Source organism: Carlito syrichta, unplaced genomic scaffold (genome assembly GCF_000164805.1).
Source record: "Carlito syrichta isolate Samal-C Ts95f unplaced genomic scaffold, Tarsius_syrichta-2.0.1 Scaffold304855, whole genome shotgun sequence".
Classification (NCBI taxonomy): domain Eukaryota; kingdom Metazoa; phylum Chordata; class Mammalia; order Primates; family Tarsiidae; genus Carlito; species Carlito syrichta.
The window spans coordinates 62,096-86,478 of record NW_007248951.1 but is presented as its reverse complement, the minus strand read 5'-3'; the positions used below and the strand labels follow the sequence as shown (position 1 = coordinate 86,478).

General features: G+C 39.9%; 1 protein-coding gene across 1 annotated transcript in view; it reads left to right on the top strand.

Moving 5' to 3' along the window:
- Positions 1-23,983, top strand: part of MAK (male germ cell associated kinase) — a 62,369-nt gene extending 38,386 nt beyond the window's left edge. The window contains exons 10-15 of the mRNA XM_021713921.1: positions 3,055-3,227; positions 7,285-7,433; positions 13,911-14,042; positions 16,500-16,574; positions 19,018-19,137; positions 23,569-23,983. Of these exons, the coding sequence (XP_021569596.1) occupies positions 3,055-3,227; positions 7,285-7,433; positions 13,911-14,042; positions 16,500-16,574; positions 19,018-19,137; positions 23,569-23,723 (804 nt within the window). The 3' untranslated portion in view covers positions 23,724-23,983. The remainder of the gene's footprint in view (positions 1-3,054; positions 3,228-7,284; positions 7,434-13,910; positions 14,043-16,499; positions 16,575-19,017; positions 19,138-23,568) is intronic.
- The last annotated feature ends 400 nt before the right edge of the window (positions 23,984-24,383 follow it).

Sequence of the window (24,383 nt, the reverse complement as noted above, 5' to 3'; positions counted from 1 at the left end):
CGAGTAGCCGGAATTACAGGCATGCACTCTGTAGCTTTTAACAAACGCAAATCACTCTTCTAGAAAGGCAGCCTTTTAGGGTGTTTGGAGATAAGTCCTTATATTATCTTTTCCTTGCTCTGGGAGAAACATCTCCGGTTCCTTCCTATGCTCCACATATGAAGGTGCTTTTAAACCCCCTCACCGTCTTGCTTCCCATGTAGAATGAGGCTGCCTAAGCTTGAGGCAGGCAGTGGGTAGGGAGTATAGGGCAGGGTGAACCACCTCCAGCCTTCTAGGACCATATGTTCACCCACGTAATTAAGGATTACATTCCTTTGTGTGTGTGTGTGTAAGGATGGGGAGGCGAATCAAATGTTGACTCATACTGAGAGAGAAGGAAAGGACATTAATATTCATTGGGTAACTACTATGTGCTGTGCAGTATGGCAGACCTCCTATATATATGCCCTAAGTTAAAGTACCCAATAACCCAGCCCCCTAAAGCCTTATATCGCTAATAAATTCCGGAGCTGGGATGGAGCATTCTGACAACTAACATTTCCACATCTACCTGTTTTTTAGAAATACTTCTGCTAAATCACATATTCCATACCTTTACTTGTATTTGATCTCTAGTATTCAAAAAGCCACAAGACCTCACTCTTAAGTCTCAAATTTCTAGTTATTATTTTCTTCTCAGTTTAATCATTCTTCCTGGTCTATTGCCAGCTGCGGATTTGTTTGGCTGTTTTGTTGTTTTTTTTTTCTCCTATGTTTTCCTGATGAATCCAATAGCAGTGAGCCCTTGGGCAGGCCACTGGAACTTTCTTCTAGACTGACATTGCCCCATCTGTCAGTACCCTTGGTCAAATTATATGCTGATTCACCTTTGCTGTCCTTTCATCACTTTATTTCATGAAAAATTCTGTCACCCACTTGCTCCAGTCCACATATGCTACATCTAACAGATTCATTATTTGCTCTTGATAAAAAATGGTGGCAAATGTAATCCACCACTTTTTTCCTTGGTGCCCACAAATTTTCCCTTTAATAATTGATTTTAGGCTGGGCATCATGGCTCACACCTATAATCCCAGCACTTTGGGTTGCCTGAGTCCAGGGGTTCAAGACCAGCTGGGGCAACTTGGCAAGACCTTGTCTCTACAGTAAATAAAAAAAAATTTGCCAGGTGTAGTGCCATGTGCCTGTGATTCCAGCTACTTGGAAGGCTGAGCCAGAAGGATCATCTGAGCCCAGCAGGTCGAAGCTGCGGTGGCATGAGTGTGCCACTGGATGCTAGCCTGGGTGACAGAATGAGACTTCTAATTTAAAAAAAAAAAGTTTTAGAATCTTTGTCCTCATACCACTAATTTGAAATTTGCAAAAATCCACCTTCAACGTTATGAAAATTATTTGTATTTGTCCCTTTACAGTCTTCTCAGACATACATGATTCATGGAGATCGCTGACATTGATCAGCTATATTTAGCATCGGCACCCAAAAATACAACTCAGTGAAAAGGAGGCTTGAACTCAGCTGATTGTAACCTTCTAGGTCACTCTAGCTCTAGGTAACTCAGCTCACCTGGAGCTTCAGATCCTTTAATTCTCTTCAGCCTGGAGATTGTTCTCCCTGGCTAAGAAAATATTACAGAAGTTGACAGATACTACTTTTTGTCATCATTTGTCACTATGACACCATCAGCTGCAAGCAATAGCATATCCATTTTTTCAGCATCTTCCTGCCAATATAGCTGTATTTACTGACCTTTCTTCCACACTCTATTTTCTCATTTTGAGTTGCCTATTGGAGTTTTTCATTTATATGCCCCAAAACCACTCTCTGTAAATTTGTATCAAGCCAATTCATCATCTGCCCAAGCCAGAACTTCTTCATTCTTTGTTTCTGTTAATGGTGCCATCAGTGTGAAACAATCAGACTCACACTTCCCTCCCTGTGTCCATTAGGGTTGTTACATTTAATGACTTATGACAGAAACGCAACTACTGTGGCTTAAACAATAGGGGCTGGGTGGTGAGCAACCCAAAACTCATGCAGCTTCTGAAGGAACCAGGTTGCTACTGTCGCCTGTTCCAACTACTGGGGGTCTTATATTAACAGGTGGCTCTCATGCTTGTGGCCACAGGATAACTGCTGCTTTTTTGGGGTATTATGTCTGCATTCTAGGAGAGAGATGAATAAAAGACACTGGCCCAGGCCAGCCTTAGTGTCCTCCTCCTTAAGACTATCTCTACTCAAGGAGAAGAACACTAGGTGCCGCAGCCGTGCAGCTGCCTTGAGGGTCCCGAGAGACAGTGGTGAGAGATTACAAAAGACACAGACACAAAGACATAAAGAAAAGCTGGGGCCAGGTGGGACACGTTCCTCTGATGGAGGAGAAGTGGCCCCGAACTAGCTCAGCATGTTGATTCTATAATCAAGCACAAAGGACGTTGAAAGGGATTCAAGATCTGTGAGGGAGCCATCATGGAATCTTGTTGCTACCTAAACGGCAAGCTGTTCCACGGCTATCTTGTTGTAGTTAAGGCTTTATCTGTAACTATGTGCACTCGGATGTGTGGGCATCTGAGACACCGTTCTGTGCAGAGGCTGCATCCCTTGCTCTTTGGCTAGGATGCAGAGCAACCAAGCAAGACCTTGCCCACGCGTGGGGCCTTGCCTTGCTTTGCTCAAGGCCCGTTGTTCGGACAGCGCTCATTCACTCCCCACATCTCATCCGCTCCCCACAACTAGGCTTTGAGAAGTTAAACAACTGGCCAAAAGAGACACAGCCAAGTCTGTTTTCCAGATCCTTCTCACCAATGAAGGGTCAACTCAGATCCTAAATATTCAAATCTCTCTTCAACCCAAAGATCTCTCCTCTGAACACCCATCATAATTTTGGTATGTTCTACTTATTCTATTTGTGCTTTTAAATGTATATATGTTATTCTTTTAAATGTGTAGAAGCCTCCTTGAGGATGGAGTCTCTTAATGTCTAATATAATAGCTTGTGCATGAAAGGCATCAGCGCATGGTTAAAGATTGTGACAACAGATTTCCTACCACAGAAATCAAATGGCCCCCTGGGTCATAAAGGTGCTAGGAGGCGTTGGGGTCAGACTGTCTTTAAGTCTGGAGACAGCGGGGAGGAGTTTGAGGACTGTGATTTTGGAGCCTCTCATTCCAAGAAACCAAGCATGGGCGTTTTCAAAGAAAAAAGGAAAAAAGATTCTCCATTTCGGTAAGATTTCAAATTTCTCAGGAAAATGTATTTTTACCATGCATCAACTTTATTTTGCTCATTAATATAAGTGAATCTAAACCTTTAAAGACAAAAAGGTAACTTAGTATTGTTTTCTTCTACAAAACCCGAATATTTATGCATACCTATGAAAAGGTAAGAATCTTGACTTCTTACTGTAATGATTCTTGGTATTAATGGATGAGTGTGTGTAGGGGGGGAGAGAGGTTCTTGTTCAGTTTTTATTGTACTCCTGTGAATTATCATCATCATTATTCCCATTTGAAACTCACATGCAGAAGGCAGAGAACCATGTACAAAGTGGTTTCTTCTGATGGGATAAAGTTTTAATTATTAGCTTGCTTGCTGTCCTAAACTTTTTTTTAAATCATTTTTGAAACTTTTCTGGAAGTTTAATATCTCTAGCAGTTCTTTTCTTTTTATAAATTAGGTCATCATAAGTGCATTGTTCAACTTTAAAAAGTTAGATGAGTTAAATTTTGGTGAATATTTTGGAAAGATCCATTCAACTTTTTTTCCCCTTGGAACAGAGGAGGAATAGGGGGAAAAGTTGTGTCGTGGGTTAGGGAAACTTGTCCAATAGCTGCTTGGCATGGACTAGCACAGAGTCTTCACTTTGGGATCTACATACCCTTGAAGATACTCTAAGAGGTACATATACTTGGATAATTTTTAGTCAATCAATTTTCAGATCCTTATGTTCCATAAATACTCTTTCCTAAAATACATGAACTTGAGAAAAAACTCTTTTAATCCCCGTCCCCCTTTAGGCAAGAAAGTCACACTCCTCAGCCATTTCAAATCTTACTGGGGTGTAACAATCTTTGAGGCACTAAGCAAAAGGAGAAATCAGAAGACTGGTATCTTCAACTCAGAAACCTTTCTGTTGTTCCTTGCCTTATACATATTTCTTTAAAAGGGAAACTGATGCGTACAAATAGGATACAGAAGTTCCCCGTTATTCATAGTTTCATTTTCCATGGTTCTAGTTACTCATGGGAGGGTACAATAAGACATTTTGAAAGGGAGACCACATTCACATAACTTTCATAACAGTGTATTGTTAAAATTATTCTATTTTATTATTAGGTATTGTTGTTAGTCTCTTACTGTGCGATAATTGATAAGTTAATCTTTATCATAGGTATATATATACATACAAGAAAAAACAGTCTATATAGGGTTCAGTATTATCTGTGGTTTCAGACAACTACTGGGGGTCTTATATTATCCTTTGTAGATAAGGGGGTTACTATAGTTCAGATTGTTAGAAAGCATGGAGATTTGAAATCACTGAGGCAACAGGGGTTAGTGATATGTATTTTTTTAAATGTACTCAAATGTTTTGTAGGACCATCTGATTTTTCAAAACCCACAGATTAAAATTTTATGTAATTTTTTTGAAGATTCAGAGTATTTTATGATAAGGTAGTTAAAACTTATTGTATCAAGTCATACTATGCAATAATCCAATTGCAGGCAATCCTCACAATATTTCATCTTACAAAATATTTACTGTTTTCTAACTGCGATTAGCAAGAAACAAGAAACAAACATTTAATCTATGGTGCAAATTTTTTTTTTTTTTTGAGTTGGAGTCTCACTCTGTCGCCCAGACCGGTGTGCAGTGGCCACTCCCGGCCACCACAGCCTCGACCTGCTGGGCTCCCGCGATCCTTCTGCCTCAGCCTTCCAAGTAGCTGGAACTACAGGCACACGCTACCATGCCCGGCTAATTTTTTGATTTATTGTGGAGATGAGGTCTTGCCAAGTTGCCCAGGCGGGTCTTGAACCCGTAGGCTCAGGCAATTCACTCACCTCGCCCTCCCAAAGTGCGGGATTAAAGGCTGAGCCACCGAACCCAGTTTATGATGCAAAATTATAGATGTCAACTTAAAGACATACAAGAAGTTACATAGTTATTTAAAAACAATTATTTGGTTCTAGGAACAGAGTTTGAAGACCACTGGTGTAGTATGTAGATGACTCAAAAACCTTTCCAAAAATCCATATTATTCTCATCTCAGCTGAAATCTATTCTTTTTTTTTTGAGGATAGCAGAGGCTTGAATCAAAACCTGTAGTTAAGATGAATGTTGCAGTTTATGTGCCTTATTCTGGCAAGGGAACAATTGGTGAATTTCCACGACATTAGCCATCTCCTTTCTCTTGGATTATGATTATTGCTTTTTGAGTCGGAGTCTCCCTCTGTCGCCCAGGCTGCAGTGCAGCGGCATGCTCAAGGCCACCGCAGCCTCGGCCTGCCGGGCTCAGGCAATCTTTCCGCCACAGTCTTCCAATTAGTTGAGACTCAGGCAGGTTGAGTAACTTGCCTGACATCAGATGAGGCTTACTTCAAATCCAGGTCTTCCTCTCTTCTACACCACACTACCTTTTCAGCAGGAGGCGCTCAAGTGCTTGGTGGGTTGAACAGACTGCTGCTCCCTGCTGGGTTTCTCAGGCAGACAGGACTTCCCCATAGAAAGCAGAATGCCACATACTAAACTATAAACCTTTTTATTTAATAGTTGTATTTTTTAAGTGAATAAAGCAAGTATTTATACTCACACTTGTATTTACACTCAGTAGACATTTACTAAATACCTAGTTGGTATTAAGGCTGTCTTCAACCCATCAAATATATAGCAGCAGAAATAAGACTTTCAAAGACCTACAACACAAGAATGTGAATTTAGTGCCCTTATGATGGAGCTGCAAGGAGCTCTAAGATTTCTGTCTATGGATAGACCACTCAGATGAAGAAAGTCTTTTTAGAGAGAGTATTTTTGAGAATAAGTAGTATTTCAGTAAATGGCATAACTATGGGCTCAGGGGAAGACAAGGATGGCAGAAATGGGTGGGGCTGTTCACAGAAGACACACCTGTGTCTAAAACGGTCCTCAAGTGGGTGGTCAGACGTTCAGAGGGCCAGCCACATCAGTGACCATTTCCAAGGGAGTCGACTTAATCAGTGCGGTGTGGTAGTGTGGATTTCTAGACGGCAATCATGGATGCTGGAGTTAGACAGGTGATGGGAGTTAGGCAGCACGTTCAGGCCCAGCAAAGGAGGAGACCCAGGCAGAGAGTGGGAAGGAGAAGATCAGTTATGAAGGGCTCATTACAGCACATAGAGCGGCCGCAGAATAAGTTACAGGTTCATCCTCTGCTGGTGACGGTTGGCTCTTACATTGCTGTTTGGTTAAAATGGCATCAGGAATGAGACAGAACTAAAGCTAGAAGCTGAACAATCTCAGTTCTTACTCAGGAACAGGTTTGGGAGGCAGGGGTCAAGAGGCAGAGAGTCAGTCTTAATACTGACATCACTGCACAGCTAGCCAGGTGCTTAGCCACTGCGCAAGTCTGTTCTGCCTATGGGGGAACAGGCATGTCTCAATCAATACCTATTTCCCATGTATGTCACTACGGTAATTGGAAATATTATGTGGGAGCTTTTCTAGCACGACTTCCCCTACCTCAGTTTTCTTAGCCTATCCAAACTGTGCCTTAAACCACCTTGCTGATTACAAGTTTTTATTTTATTTTATTTTGGAGATAGCGTCTCACTATGTTGTCCAGGCTAGTTTCATACGCCTGGGCTCAAGAGATCCTTCCGCCTCAGCCTCCCAAGTAGCTGGGACTATAGGCACAGGCGACCACAACCAGCTTTATGACTATAAATGATTTTACTTGACAGGTGAAGATGGTTATGATTGTCTTCCCTTTCAACACACCAACAACTGGAATTAGGAATCCACACTGTAGCAGTTTCAGGAAAGATAGAAACCGATTATGTGCAAGAAAACTGCTGATCAGTTATAAAGCTTTCTGTCGCATACTCTCTTTTATCAGAAATGGTGCTTTGTGCTGTCTGATATCTATGTGGGGTGAAGTAGTTGTCATTTAGCCAAAGGACTCTTCCAGAAACGATTTAAGTGAGGTCACATTGATTAGTTTGAAAAGATATACAGAGGATGGGTGAGAACATCTCCTGGTTGTTCATGTTCATGCTGTAATACTACTTTATATTGATTTTCAAGGCTTCCAGAGTCAGTACCCTCAGGCTCCAACAACCCCACAGGGGAAAACAAGAATTTACCTGCCATTGTTTCCCTAAAATCTGATTCTGAATTGTCAACTGCCTCAACAGCAAAACAGTACTACTTGAAACAATCAAGATACCTTCCAGGTAAGTAGAAAAAATAAAATGTTTACCACTGACTAGAGTACAGGTAAGTCAGACTCAGGTGTCTTTGAGTCTCTAAAGAAAGGGCACCAGTGAAACAAATAATATAATCATGGAGCTCTTCGGTGTCTCAGCCTGTTGCCAAAGACTTTTCTGGCCCTCTTGTTTCTCCCACTAGTAGAAGTCTGCTTGAGTAATGCTTAGCAGCCAAAAATAAATATGATCTCTGTGTTTCAGAAAATCTCGCCTTTCTTCACCAAAGCTATGCATTTCATTTTTGTGTGGTGTTTTGGTTTTTGGTAGAGTTGGGGTCTCACTATGTTGCCTAGGCTTGGTTAGAACTCCTGGCCTCAAGCATTCCTCCCACCATGGCTTCCCAAAATGCTGGGATTACAGACATGAGCCACTAAACCTAACCATCTATGCATTTAGCAAATGCTAAATTTTATTGAAGCAATTCTGCATCCTCATTATATTTTTTCATAAAATGTGAATTTTTTATACTATTTTCTAAATGATGTTTTTAAAAGATCATTCTGGCTACTGCGTAGAGCATGCTGTGGGGTCAAGAGAAGTAAGGATACTGTTCAAGAAGCCATTGCATTTGTCTAGATGGGAGAGGGTAATGGCTTGTTCCAGAGTGGAAGCAGCAGACACAGAAGTGGTTGAAATTTCATAAGTGGAACCAATAGGACTTGCAGATAGATTCTCATGGGTGATGGGAAGGAGTGGAAGGAATTCATTTCTGCTTCTGAGGCTCTGACTTGACCATTGGTGGATGGGGTGAGAAAAGGAAGATGAGGAGAGGACAGGAGTGTGGAGGGAAAGAATCGAGGGTTGAGTTTGGAGTGCCTATTAAACATCTGAGTTGATCTCTCTAATAGATACCTGGATATATGAAGCTGGAGCTCAGGAGAAAGCTCTAGACAGACAGTGGGGGAGTTTCTGATGTGCCTGCAAACAGCATTTTCTTCTAAATCCAATAAAAAATAAAATTTTTAAATTCAATTTACTATAAAAGGGAATCAATTTTTAAATACTCATGTATCTGTACAGATATATCTTTAGTGAGGGAAGGTGATATGTTTTTGTGGGATGGTCATTTATAGTTTTCTAAACACAGTGAGCAGGCCACTATTTACTGAAGGAAGATTTGCTTTTCACATCTGAGTCTCCATTTTCCAGAAACTTGTTTGGGAAGGAGGGGGAAAGCAGATGAGAGAAACAGTTGAGACTGGATTGTTAGCAAGAGATAGATATATAACATATTTTTCTATATACCTTTTAGGTAACTATATGAATTTAAGTTCAAGGCATCTAGTTGAGACCTACTCCTGTTGTTAGTAACTGGTGAGACAAACAAACAAACAAAAGATTTAGAAATGAATGGGATAGAAAACAGAAGGCACAGTGAGTGTTTCAGTTTAGCCACAGGTGCTGAATGAGTTGAAATAAGCTTATGGACACCAAATCAAGGCTTTAGGACTGCACTCCTGTGCTGATTTGTGAGAAGGAAGACACTAGCGTATCTAAGAAAGGTTGAAGACATTGGCATGAAGTTATCAAGAGCAGAGCAAATCTGAGTATTTGCAGATCTAAGGAAGTTAATGTTTGTTTTGTTGTAAGCAAATTACTTAGGCTATATGGCATCAGGGTAAGACATGGGAAGTGAACTCTAAAAAACCTGGGTCATAAAATTAGAAAAACTGTGTACATCTGGATAGAGAAAGGGGGAGGGGGAACTTATATAACTCTTATTAGTAGCATATACCAAATGAATTTACAAAGATCTTATTAAAATAGTTAGGGGATGATAAAGATAATTGGTTAATGGGGCAAAAATATAGTTAAAAGGAATAATTTATAGTATTCAAAAGCACAATAGGGAAATTATAGTTAACAGTAGTTTACTTTGTATTTCAAAATAGCTAGAAGAGAAGAATTGTTCCCAATACAGACAAGACAAATGTTTGAGGTGACGGATATCCCTATTGCCCTGATTCATCATTATACATTGCATGTATGAGTCAAAATGTCACATGTACTGCAAAAATATATACAACTATAATATATCAATTAAAAAATAAAAAAGACTCTTGTGAGCAAGGGATAGGGATTAGAAAATTCACTATACAGTACAGTTGTTACTAACATAAGATGTTAACATAGCATTTGCTAGGGTTTTTTTTTTTTTTTGGACACTTTCTAAAAATTGGGAATATTTAGTTTTTGAAACTCTACAATTGATTTTAAAATCCTTTTTTCCTAAATTAGATCAGCTTTTCACTACTGTAATCTCTCTGATAGTTTGGGAAAGACTATTTTATTTGTGGCCTTATGCTTTGATTCTTGAAAATGAGGGAAAAAATACAGGTTATGCTAATGTTTTTGAACAGAAAATTGTCATGCCATTACACTAATAAGGTAAGGAGTTTGCACACATATTTCTTTATAATCTTTGTAAAAATGGCCGTTCTTATTTAGACTGCTTCATCCTAGTTTATCCTGAAGAGATCAGAAGTGGAATCAAGCCAACACGGAATGCAGGGGGCGCTTCTGCCGTGCTCTGGAGCATGTCTGCTTGCTGATGGGAAGGGTCTCTTACAGAGGGAGGAACTGGGGGTGCTGGAGGAGAGAGACGAGTGAGGGGCTGAATCTTCAGAAAGGCAAGAGGAGTTGGAATAGGACCATAACGGCTGGGGAGCCCTTCTGAAAGAAGCAGAAACCCTTGGGTGGTAATCTCTAGAAACCAGTAGGTTTGTAAATTTTGGTGTTGAAATCATGAGAGAGTTCTAATCTGACTGCGAGAGCAGGGATGCAAAAAAATTTCCAGAACACAGATTCATGGGAGATGCTTTTTTCCATGTTTAAAAAAAATTGTACCCTCTAAAGCTATTGAAATAAAAAATACTGCTTAAAAAATGAAAGAATGCTAGAGTATGACAAAAAAAAATTAAGTACACTTTACTGACTGACATTTAGCAAATCAGCGTTTTCTTACTTATAGAAGTGAGCCCTCTGGTGAGAAAGGCTATTGTAAATTTTTGGCAAAAGATATTTATCCTTTGAGCCAAACCACCCAGTTTTCGTAGTCCTGCTTCCTAATGTGGTTTTTCAAGAATATATTTCAGGGTGAGACCTGTAGGATCATTTCTTTTTTAACTAGCAGGCCCTAACAAATTCTGCAAATTACTTGGGATCAGAAATATGAATGTAATGGAAGCTTTAAATATAGACTCAAAATTACAAAGAACTGTTTGAAATCTAAAGTTGAGCCTCATTTTTACTTTATTGTTATTCTTTGTCTTGAAAATGACCCCTCTAGAGCTGGATTAGATTTGAAACTAGAATTGGCTCAGTCCAGCCACTTGGACAAATATTTATTGAGCACCTTCTGTGAACCAGCTACTGTGCTCAAATAAGAAGCAATCCTTGACATTTATTTATGATCTGTAGTTATTTTTGTAATTGAATATCTTTGGGAATAAGAAAAGAATTATGCCTTTTGGGGCCCTCTTTTACCTTAAAGCCAAGTATAAATGGTCGTATTAGGCATCAACTGTTAGAATTATGGGAGCTCTAGAAATGTACCATATGATTTCAGTGCAGCATGGCATTATACTACAAGGACTGACAGATCTGTGACATTGGCCTTCAGGGAAAGAGACACAAGAGTCATATTACTGACCTGTTACCAACCAGCTGTGTGCTTGGAGCAAGACTTTGAAATTCTGTTTTGTTACTGACAGCGGGACCACATCCTCTCTCAACTCACCCTCTAAGCCTTAGGAACCTAATTATCACACGGTAGTGGCGAATAGAGTATGCAAGGGGAACGCTAATGATCTCTCAGCAGTGCCCACTTGGGTCCCGCCCTTCTAGAACCAGGACTCTGAGCAGGATGCCAGCACTACCAGTCGGAAAGCCACTCCCTCCCCAGCACTTTTGAAACCTTGGCCTGTGGATCCTCTCTCTTCCTACTTATCACTTGCCACCTTTCTTTCCACCCTGCTCATTCGGAGTCCTGTGCCATTCCTATATCAGCCTCTCCTGCATTTTACATCTCCCAACAGGACATCCCAAGTCCTTGGGACCTGGCCCTCCGCCCCCTCCCTCCCAGCCTCAGTTTTCCCTCTCTGTGTTCTTGCTGCTGCTGGACATCCATGCTGACCATCTCTGGGTTCCTCCCCATCCCAGGTCCTCTGCCCAAACTGTTGCCTCTCCCAGGAACATACTTCAGCTTAAAATCGCATTTTGAAAGAGAGATTGACTGAGGATCATTCTCCATATCAGCTTCTTCTAAACAATTTGCACACTGCTAATAATTTACTAACTGATTATAACTATAAATGTCTCCTTTTCCATTAGATTTTAAGAGCCAAAAGAGTAGGAATTGGCCTGTTGTATTTACCACTTTTTCTCTGGTGCCACACACTGCCTGGCATTGGTAGGTGCTCAGTAAATATTTGCTGACGTTTTGATCCCTTTGAGGGGAAGAGTTATCACCACATAATGATATCTATTATTATTTTAAATTATATTAATTTCTGCTTCTTCCTAACAGCGTTTGTTATGTAGATGGAAGCTCATAAACCAACAAATAATTTAAAATTCTAGTATATGTCTTTTTTCAACAAAGTTAGAATCTTTATCTTAAAAATACCTGAATTAAACTAATTATCTATTTTAAAAACCTATTTAAGGTTATTGCCAAGACCAACCAGATTAACGAAATAATTTAAATATTTAGGCCCCATTTTTTTGTTGAACTATATGAAAGCTGTTCACTTAAAGAGATTTTTTTCACTTTTTCCCCTACCGGCCCTTTCTTTTGGGATACTTTTTTTTGTTTTGTTTTTTTTGAGTCTGGGTCTCAGTTTTTCACCTAGGCTGGAGTGCAGTGGCACCAGCTCACCGCAGCCTTGACCTCCTGAACTCAGGAGATCCTTCTGCCTCAGCCTCCTGAATAGCTGGTACTACAGGCATGTACCACTCTTTTTGTTTGTTTGTAGTGATAAGGTCTCACTGTCTTGTCTGGGTTGGTCTTGAACTCCTGGACTCAAGCAATCCTCCTATCTCGACCTCCCAAAGTGCTGGGATCCCAGGCATGAGCCACCACGAGTAGTCGGGTAAAAATGTTTTTAATATGAGTAATTGTCACCTAGTGTATCTTCTTTATCATCAAGTGGTTGCCTATTACAGTTCTATTTGTAGGCGTTTTATTAAGGGAGTTACATCCTATAAGAAAGGAAAATTATTTGCCTGATGGAGTGTTTCCTTAGAAAACCAATGATGGGTAACTTTTGAGGCTCAGTATTTCTGGTTTTAAGAGGCATTATTATATATCTCATAAATGTGAAGCCTGTCTAAGGAATTAAGCTTGTGACAAGTAAAAGCTCATGCTTCCTGAAGACAGTTCCAACTTCCTAACTCAATGGAGACCTCCGTGCTCATTTCTACACTAGTTAAAGAAAACACTACATGGGCCAGGCGCAGTGGCTCACTCCTATAATCCCAGCACTTTGGGAGGTCGAATTGAGAGGATTACCTGAGCCCACAGGTTCGAGACCAACCTGGGCAACTTGGCGAGACCTCTTCTCTATAATAAACCATGCCTGTAATTCCAGCTACTTGGAAGGCTGAGGTGGAAGGATCACCTGAGCCCAGCAGGTCAAGACTGCGGTGGCTGTGAGCCTGGGTGAAAGAGTTAAGACTCCAACTCAAAAAAAAAAAAAAAAAAGAAGGAAAAGAAAACACTACATGAATGACTGTGTGATAGGTAGCATCTCAGAAGTTCGGTCAAATTTAATTATCAGTAAAAAAGAAAACAAGCTCAGAAGTTTTCAAGTATCTTAAAAACAGATTAAACAACCCACTAGTACCAAAGCCCAAGGCTCACTCACCATTTCACAGAGTTTCAGAAAATCATAATTTAAATTGTCCTCTTTTCTAACATCATCTTTCTGGTTAACAGGTGGTAAACTGTTTAGATGTTGCTAAGTCCAGTATACAAATAAGCATTCCAGATGGATCTTTATGTATCTACTTTGGAACGTCTTGGGTTTCTTTGAGTTCTTTGGTCATGGGTCTGTTTTCCCTGGTACAATAAGGGTCTGCTCCAAAGCATACACTCAAATCAAGTGACATGAGTCATCCTAAAATGTTATGCTTTTGAAGAAATGTTTGTGCTACCTCAATTTTTACAAGATACTCAGCAAGAATGTCAAATGTTTCTATTATTTATGTTACAGAAAATATCTTGTTTATTAAGTAAACTGCCAGTATTCCAGTTGTTGTGCTGAGGGCTTAGGATCATGTTAGGATTTATCAAAAAGCAGATGTCTGCTACATTTTAATCTAAATTCATTTCCAGTCTCCTGTCCAAGGTATTTCTAGTCTTTGTTTGAATGTATTATATATTTTTCTTTCAAATTGGTGATCATACTCCAACCTTTGAGATGACTGCTTTGTTCTTCTAAGGTGTAAATCCCAAGAACGTGTCCTTGATAGCCAATGGAAAGGATATGAACTCCCACACTTGGAGTAATCCGTTATTTCCTAAGTCATTGGGACCCATCGGGGAAGAACTTTCTTTCAAAAAGAGTCACGCAGGTAATGCAAGAATACATGTAAAATATAAATATGTACTGTTTTCCTTTACAGATGTTTACTTTAAATATGTTGCAGCTGTCTTTTTACAGTTTTAGTTTGTTTGTTTTGAGTCAGGGTCTCACTCTGTCACCCAGAATAGAGTGCAGTGGAAGATCATGGTTCACCACAGCCTCAAACTCATGGGCTCAAGTAATCCTCCCGCCTCAGCCTCCTGAATAGCTAGGACTATAGGCACGCAGTGCCACACCCAGCTAATTCTTTATTTTTTTTTTTGTAGAGACAATGTCTTGCTACATTGCCCAGACTGGTCTCAAACTCCTGAGCTCAGGCGATCCTCTCATCTTAGCCTCCCAAAGTGCTGGGATTACAAGCATGAGCCACCGTGCCCAGCTGCTGCTCTCTTCTTTGAACTGAGATATGTATACACTTGGGGAAATACACAAAGATTTTTCAACTAATACTTGATCACAGATAGTTTAGTTTTCAGGGAACCATTTGCCAGATCCTCAGCTTTCTTCTGGGTCTTTCCTAAAATAGATCTTCCTTAGCAAAGTGTCTCTATTTTCCTACTTTACAAAAGAAAATAAGACCTCTCACTGTCTATTATGGTGTGTTTTGTGTTTCTTCAAAATGTAAAACTATCTGGGGTGTCAATCAAATGGAAAATCTGATATGTTGATGGTTCGCTGTTGAGAAAGTAAGGAACTTTGATTTGATGACTGAGGAACAATCCCTTTATAAAGTCAGGTGGTTTTCAGTTCTTAGCTTTCAGAAAATTGAAGGAGAACCTAACTGAGTTGATAGCCGACAGGTAACTAAAAATCATTTTTTATGAGTTCATATATGATTTTTGACCTGTAACCTTGAAAAGAGTTCAAAGAATAGAGTGGCAAAGTTGTAACAAAACCCCTCCCATTCCCAAGTATTTATTTGCATTAACAAGGTTTCTCAGTGCTTCTATTTCCCATAGTAAAAAAGAGAGAGAGAGAGAAATTGCACTGATGCTGAACCCCATGTGATTCTAGCAACAAATATTCATTTGTTGATACATGAACTACTTGAAAATTCCATCTTTCTCACTAAAAGATGAGTTTCCAAAAACTTACTTTTCATGTTTAGTAATCAAAATTGATAATATTCATCTTTGCTTATGTATTATATCCAGTGAATCATCGTAATTAATGATAACTTAATCCAGAAAAAAGTATTTTAATATACTTAAGATTACAATAAATTTAACTTTTTCCATTTATACACATTTTTGAGTGATCAATTTAAAGATAAAATCTGGAAGCTGAGATATGAATAAAAATATAATTTAGTCGATATCTGCCTGGGGAAGGGGGTCACACATCAACAAGGGTACCTGCACAATGAATATTTGTGTACCTAACCCTTAATTGTACCCCACAATTTTAATATTAAAATATATATTTATATAATTTGAGGGGGAAAAGTAATTAATGTGAAATTTTCTTTTTTGAGTTGGAGTCTCACTCTATCACCCAGACTGGAGTTCAGTGGCCACTCTTGACCTGCTGGGCTCCGGCAATCCTTCCGCTTCAGCCTTCCAAGTAGCTGAAACTACAGGCGTGCGCTACCACGCTTGGCTAATTTTTTGATTTATTGTAGAGATGAGGTCTCACCAAATTGCCTAGGCAGGTCTCGAACCCACGTTCTCAGCCAATCCACTCACCTCAGCCTCCCAAAGCGCGGGATTACAGGCTGAGCCACCGAGCCTAGCTAATGTGAAATTTTCAAATGTCAAAAAGAAACTTGTTCATGTATTTGTGTGTCAGTATTTGAGGGCATAACATATCTATGGCATTTAAATTGCATTGATTATATTTAAAGAAGAAATGTAATCATTTTATTTTTAAATATCTATAATTACAGTATGCCAAAAATAATGCCTTTTGCAACTGGTAAACTTATGATGAAAAATTGTAGATATCAACTTAAGTGTATAAAGAGATAAAGAGTTCTTTTTACAAAAATGTAGGTGGTATGAGTAAAAAAGTTTGATGACTGATGTTGTAGTGTGTACTGTCGTGAGTGAGTGATTAGCCTAGTAGGTATTCTGATGTGGCATCGATGCACTTGGACGTTTTACAAGTTTTCCCGATTCTTTAGAGACTCGGCTTATCCGTTTAATAATGCTGAGATGTCATGCACTGTAGCTCTGCAATTTACTTATTTTTTCTTAATTACTTAAAAACAAGATTCATTTAACTTACCAGTCACACAAATTCATTTAAGTGACAGCAGAACAACTTTGAGTCTCGAGGGAGTATACAGTTGGTATCAGATGAAAGCTGGGACAACACAAGAGAACATTTTCTCATTGTAAGAGCTCTTTCCGGGCCTTTTCACTAATCATTGAATCCATTTTTGCTCTGCTTTTCCTAAGACATTCTCCTTACTGTTATACTTTCTTTCCATCTGCCTTCTCTTTAGAAGAAAGCATAATTATACCAATTGAAAAACTATCATGCAATGAAAGTTCTCCTGAAAAATTAGAGGACCCACAAGGTAATCAATTTCTGGGCATTGTAGATGAGTACAACTTGTGCTTTGAATCTCTTGTCTAATTTTCTTCTCAACATCTGCTTCTAATTCCGACATAAAAGGCCAAGGTGCCCTGCTTTTAGAAGTCAAATCAGGACTAGGAGAAAGAAAAGCACTCCATTTCCTCAAGAACACTATCCTTCAATAGCTGGCGTTCTAGGACAAATTCACTCTCAGAAAGCTCTGTGCTTCTTAAATTATGGCAATCTGTAGAAGAAATCAAGCAAATAATTCTGTTGAAAAGAATTTAAAATATTTTCTAATATTGTGGTCAATATTCCTGGAATTTTTTTTAAGTTCTGACACTAATTTCTGAGGCAATAACAATTATATTTTAAAACAGGCTTAACTGGCTTGATAGGGACGGTGGATTATCTAAGGTTCAGTGTCCCTGGTTTCAACAGTGCTAACCACTGGCTCCAACCTAAAATTTTGCAGCTCACAAGATGCTTCAAATAATGAGCCAAAATAATTTAAGAAGACTTAATTTCTGTTTGACTTCTTTCTCCAATAAGAAGAAGCATTATGTAACTGCTAGGTGCATGAATTTTAGAATCTGGCATATCTCTATTTTGTTACTGAGCAGCTGTTTGGTTTGGGACAAGTTATTAAAGCTAGTTTTCCCATCTATAAAATAGAGGAAATGATATTTTTGTAGCTATTATTTTGTAACTATACCTAGAATTTTTGTCACACACTACACATTAATAAGCGTTTGCTCTGATGATGAGGATGAGAGCACAGGACGTGATCTGAGTGTGATCGCCGCTCTGAACTTCCTTTCAGAAATTCTTCCGAATTAGAGAACTGACTAGTAATTCAGAATGTGTTCCTGACATGAGAAGAAAGGTCAAATTAGGCAGCTGCACTGATGCAAAATTTAATAGAGATAAAAATTGTATAGACTGGTAGCCTGTGCTCACTGTATAAAATCCTCTAGAGGCTGATGTTACTCTGCTTTGACACTTTTTGATTCAAGAGCAACCACTTGTTGAGAGTCTGCTATACCCCTTGAGAGACATCAGGGACAGAGCTCAGCATCCAGACAAGTGAACAAATAACACTATGGAAAAAAACACTTCTGTGATAGCTGCCAACCGAACAGTTCTTTAAAACCGCCAGGGTGATCAGAACCCAGTTTCGCCTCCTAGCTGACAAACCTGTCTGCCCTGCATAGCTAGGTTGTTTACCACCTGTTGCTTCTGGTTTGCTCCTCAACTCTGTCGCTTGTCCTCAGCCTGCTTCATGCCGTGGAAGCAGCTCCTGCTCGATCCTGACGTTATCCCCGTGGCCACATCCCTGGCACAGTGCTGACCTCCGACCTGTGTCTCATCTGCCATTCCTTCGGTCCTCGCAATACGTGTTCTCTGGGACCTTCGTGCCCTATTCTTCCTGCCACCCATCTCTCTACCTATTCTGTCTCCTCCACAGAGGCCTTTTCTTTCCTTTCCCTTAATGCTGGTGTTCCTCGAGGATCTACTCCGGGTCTCTGCATATCTGTGCAGATCCTCTGTGCCGGCTTGTCCCAGCGTATAGCTCCATGACCCCCGCCGCCAACCCTCACCGATCTCCACGCTGCCTACTCACCCTCCACAACTTGAATATCCTCCGGACACCATGTCTTTTCCCCAAATTGTTCTTCTCCTATACTGTTGTTCTTAGACAACCCACCCAGTCACCTACGCTACACACTTACTCCCCTCTTTCCCTACCATCCTCACCCCTATACCCACGCAGTTCCCTTCTTCTCCATCCTTCGGTGACTGCCTCGGTTCAGGCCCTCATCTTCTCTCATTCCAGCAGTAGCAGTGACCTCCTGGTCTTCCACCTTCAGATTTTCGCTCTTTGTCTCATCCCTGTGTTTCCCCAGATCGATCACTCACTAATAGTGACGATGGTGATGATGACAATAATGACGACAGCTGGCACTTAGAACCGCAAATTCTATGCCGAGTGCTCTGCAGAGTCTTATTCAATCCTTACAACAACCTCATGAGAATAGGTTCACCCATAACGATTTTACAACATGAAGAAAGGCACAGAGAGCACTTCAGGGATGGGTGTTGTGGCAGGAAACTTACACCCACGTTAGGAACTGGGGTCCTGAAAAAGCCTGGACTGAACACACCTGAGCCTCGAGTTCAGATTCTCACTCAGTCCCTTACGAGCTGTGAGTACTTAGGCAAGTTGTTTAATATTGAAGAGCTACACGATGTGGATAATAGCAGGCATCTTAAGAGGGTTGTTATATGGATGGAATAAGAATATCTGTGAGAAGCACAACACAGTGCCTGAAACACAGTAGATGCTCAAAAAATAGTATTTAGAAGTAATAGGGGTAGTATTCAAAGTTATGCTAACCTTAAAATATTCACCTTCTGATTATGATACCTATGATCATCACTAGGCAATCTTGGGAGTTATGCTACTTACAATCAATCAAGATACAGCCCTTCCTTTCTCAAAAAAGAAGTGGGGTCGGCTGGCCTGAGGATCCACTTGGCACCTCTCGGTGCAGCGGCTTCCGGTAAGAACAACTTCGGATACAGTGTTTTAGATTTCTGAACTGAGAGGGGCTTTTTCCTTAAGTTTATATAGTCACTTTTTCTGAGTGGAGACTTTTAAATTAGTCTCACTTATTAGCACGGTCCTAATTGTTTTTGGCAAAATGTCCTGTTTTCCTTCCAACAATGTGGTTTGAGAGTCTACTAATGAAAAGAAGAGCTACCTCTAAGTGGTTACTGTCTCCCAGGTACTGTGTAAAGGGCTCGATGGGATTGTATCCTTTAATCCTCACGACTACCTGATGACATAGCTAGATCTCTTCTTTCCAGATGAGGACACTGACGTGAAGTGACTTCCTAAGGTCACACAGCTGGTGGTGCTAGAGTAGAACCTCAGTTAATCGACTTTCAAAAAGTGTGCTATGTGCTGCACAGTGAGCTGGGAGAAGGTGCATTTTTAAAAGCCTTCTGCCCAGTACCTGGCATAGAGTGAAAGCCTAATTAACATTGACACTCTATGTGTAAGTTTACATGTGATTTCTCTACAGTTCCATTTTAGAGTGTAGAAATTAATAGTCACAGAACTTCCACACCCCGCCTTTTGCTTTGCAATAGTATCAGGTGGTGAGGGGTTTATCCCTCCACCGTTCAGTGTTATGGTTGATTGAATTCAGCTGATTGTTATGGCTGATTGAATTCAGGGGCACACACGTGGAGTAGAGGGTAATGAATCTGTACTTGAGCCAACCAGATTTAACCATGAATGTTCTCTGAATTATTTTAATCTGAAATAGACATACTTTATTGAAGCGTCTAAAATATACATTAAGGCTGATCATCAGAAACTTGGTAAGATACCTAATTGTAGTTAATGTAAAAGTTGACTCCAAAAGTATTCTCACAGCCTATTCTAACCAGGATCTCATATTAAAACTCATTATTAGAGTTGTCAGTCTTTAAAGTTTATGCTACTGGAGCTAAAAATGTAAAAAGTCACTGGACTTCTTTAATTTTTTATTTTTTATGGCATTAGAACTCCTTAAAGTAAACAGGACTACAATTACCTTATCGATGAAAAGAATTGCTTTGTTATCAATCTGCTGATCAAAATAAGCAAACGTTTTATATACAGTGGTGATTTTTATAAAGCTTCAAATATTTTAAGCTAGACTTACGATGAGTCATTCATTTATATAAAACACACAAATTTATATTTTTAATATGAAAGCAGAAAATCATAATGTTTCAAATTATTTTGTTATCTGGGTACCTACTCTTGAGAGTGGATCTTCTAAAAAATATTTCTGTAAGATATCAAAGGCCTCTATGTATTAATTATTATATCAAATTAGCATACATATTCCCTGTTTTCATTTTTTAAGTAAATGCTTTCTCATAACTTTTCATCTCTTCATTTACTCTGCTTATCAGATCGTCCTACAGAAGGTGATAGGAGGAAAGATAAAAAAAGAAGTAAATATTAATCAGTCTCAAGTGGTTAATGCAAATCCTTAGGAAAACACTGTTCTGTAAGAGATGTGTCTTCCAGTACTCCCATTTGGGTGACAGTTCCCCTCAAGAAAATAAAACCAGGTCATTACCATATTTACTCAACTATTTACCCCTTCTCCCATAGCCTCCTTCTTCCCTCTCCTTCTCCCTCAGGTTTTGAGAAGGCAAATGAAATTAATCTCTTCTTCCCTCCCTGTATACTCTCTCTCCCAGACTTTCTAATATCCCCTCATCCCTTGCTTTGAAACTAACCAAAAGAACTTTGAGGAGTGACTTCTTTTCACATACGACACCTTTAGAAGCACAGGACTCTGTTCTAAGCACTCTGTGCACATTAACTCATTTAATCTTTCCAGGCCTCTATTACAGAAGGTACTATTATGATCTCCATCTTCCAGAAGTTTTAAATCTTGCTAAAAGTTACATCATAGTGGCGTAAATTAAATCCACAACTAGAGGCATACTCCTTTCCTTTAGCACATGTTATCTACAAGAAGTTAAATGCCCCTGATAAGACAAATGCAGTTTTCAAAATAAACACACAGCAAATTGCAGGCCTGACTGCTGTGCTCTTGCGGGGCGGTGAGGTGCAGGTTGTCCCACTAAGGCACAAAAGCATTTCTTGCCCTGCTACAAGATCTGGACTCCTTGGTCAGCCATTAGGTTTTTCACCAGGGAAACTTGAGTCCTAAAACCCTTATTTCTAGGAAAGGAATCCTAAATCTTAACACGACAACCTTCTTCACAAAATGCTTCCCTCTTCAAAGAAGTTTTACAAAATACTGGCCTGGACACAGTTTCCTTAAAGTGCACTGAGGACTTGACTTTAGGCTCTGGCACGTCCTGGTAAAAAACTTCCCTTTTTTGTTCTTCCCAACCCCTTACTTCTTACCCCAGAGCCTCACCCATTCACAGAGGGCTGTGTTCCCTTTCCTCTCTCTCCTCCCCTGCCCTCTTCCCTCACACATTCTCTCCTTTGCCCCAGTACCACTCTGCTCTGTGGCCCTCAGGTGTGAGCGCACCAATTTACCTGACAGATGCTTGTTTACACTCCAAAGGCTCTAACTGAAGGGTTATTCCTGGAAAACATGGGACCCTAACTGGCTCATAGACACATTGTCCATGTCTTTGTTAGGTAGAATTTTAGCAGTTTTGACTTTGAGAATTTTAAACCCGGTAAGATGGTTGAAACCATCGAGGGGAGAGCTCTTGGCCTCCCTCCCTGCCAAATTACACAACATCCAGTTGGCTGGCTGTCTTTGCCCAGGCCGTCACTCTTAATGCCTTGTTTCCACTCGCTGAGGTAAGCAGCACATCAGGACACTGTGCTCACAGAAGTCCCTCCTACCTCCCAGTTTTACAGTGAAAGTATAAGAAAAACTGGGGAAAACATGCCAGTAAATATATTGTAGCTAGGGCTAATGGTACAAAGCAGCAATTCATTTCAGTATTGACACTGAACCCAAGAAGGGAAGCGACTGCAGTGTGAAAAGATATTTAAATCTCAAATGGAAGAAATCAAACATCCCCTTCTCAGAATACCTGTGACACCTAGCTCTCAATTTGAGGTGAGGAAGGTGTGAGGGAGGAACTGAAGACATAAAAGTTCTCAGTAAAATGACTTACTGCTTTGTCATTTGAGATGTTTATGTAATTTTAGCTTATAAATTATTCAGATAACAAATGTTTAACAGATTTTTTAATGCTCATAAATTTTTAAGCAGTCAAATACATGAATAAAACAAACCTTGTGATTAAAGGTTTGGGATTCTATCATGTAAAGTCATAGTGTTACCACCCATAATTTTCCCAGTAAAAAAAAAATGAAGTATCTTAAATCTAAAAACTACATTTTCATTTTTATTTATTTATTTTTTCAGTCGGGTTTTCACCTGTCACAAAGGCTAGAGTGCAGTGTCACGCTCACGGCCACTGCAGCCTCTACTTGCTGAGCTCAGCCTCAGCCTTCCAAGTAGCTGGAACTACAGGCATGTGCCACCATGCCCAGCTAATTTTTTTGATTGAGATGAGGTCTTGCCAAGTTGCCCAGACTGGTCTCGCAGCCATGGGCTCAGGCAATTCTCTCACCTTGGCCTCCCAAAGTACTGGGATTATAGTAATGAGCCACTATGCCCGGCCTACATTTTCATTTTTAAAAAGAAATCCTTTATAGGACCACATACGTATAGCTCCATGAAGCCATAGTTTTATGGATTCACAATTCCAAATACATTTTTTGTAGTGACTGTTTGAACATTGTTAGATGTAGTAACCACGGTGTGATATTCCTAAGTCTTAACACTGTGGGTGTTGCCCATTGAATTTGAACCAAGAATTTCTCTTGGTCATCTTACTTGGTGTTGCCTAGCTAAAAGTGAAGTACTGAGGCCAGGCACGGTGGCTCAAGCGTATAATCCCAGCACTTTGGGAGGCCGAGGTGAGAGGATTGCCTGAGCCCGTGGGCTTGAGACCAGCCTGGGCAATGTGGCGAGACCTCGTCTCTACAGTAAATCAAAAAATTAGCTGGGCATGGTAGTGTGTGCCTGTAGTTCCAGCTACTTGGAAGGCTGAGATGGAAGGATCACCTGAGTCCAGCAGGTCGAGGCTGCAGTGGCTGGGAGCGGCCACTGCACTCCAGCCTGGGCGACAGAGTGAGACTCCAACTCAAAAAAATAAATAAAGTGAAATACCGGAAATATCAGCAGTATTAGAACCACAAACCAGTATTACTGTTTCTTAAACTACTGAAAATTCTAATTGATGTCAATATAATTCTGCACTAGAATTTTGAGTTTTAAAATTTTTTAAATCTCAGAGACTACCAAATTAACCTTTTAAAGATAAATTCAAATTTTTCCCATAAAATAAGAGATGAATTGCTTTTTTGTGTGTTTGATCATCAAGTGAATAAAATTATAATTTTCAATTCTGATTTCTTTCAGAATGTACCTGGAACACAAAATCTGGTCGGGGGCAGTTTTCAGGGCGCACTTATAATCCTACAGCAAAAAACCTAAATCTCGTGAACCGTGCACAGCCGGTTCCCTCAGTGCATGGGAGGACAGACTGGGTGGCCAAGTACGGAGGCCACCGGTAGAAGTCTCTGGTATGAAGGCTGCAGCATCGCACCATAGAGGATGTGTGAATCCCTTGACCCTGGGAAGTGTCTACAGCTGTCTATCTCTACTGAGCTCTGAAAGAAATATGCAATAATAGGTACTTCAAAGAACAAAAATCATCTCCTATTTTATTTCTTTCCAAGCAATGGAATGCATTTTCGTAGCATCATTGCCCACAGTGCAATGGATATGTGGGTAGAACTTTACAAAGTATTGAATAAACTGTTTGCCAAAGTATCACGCATTTGCTCTACAAATTAGTAGGTAGTAAGTACAAGAATCTTTTTTTAAAAAATGCCTCCAGGAAGTGTTTAGAATTAAGTTTTAGTTTTCATTTGTTGTATATTTGCCTACATGATAATATTTCATCACTTTACAATGACTGGCCTGAGAGGTTTGGTTTTTGTTTTGTTTTGTTTTTCACGGCAATTAGGCCAACCTCTGTGGGCCGTCTGCTGTGATTCTTACTTGGCCAAGTCTCTACTGCTTTGGCGGTGGCAGAAAGCTTGCAGTCATCATTTGTTTTCCTCCTTTGATGCTATGGAAGCAATGGTAATTCCAATTGTGAGCGTGATGTCTTTCTTAGAAATATTCTTATCTTCAACATAGAGAATATCAAAGTTATGCCATCTGATTTT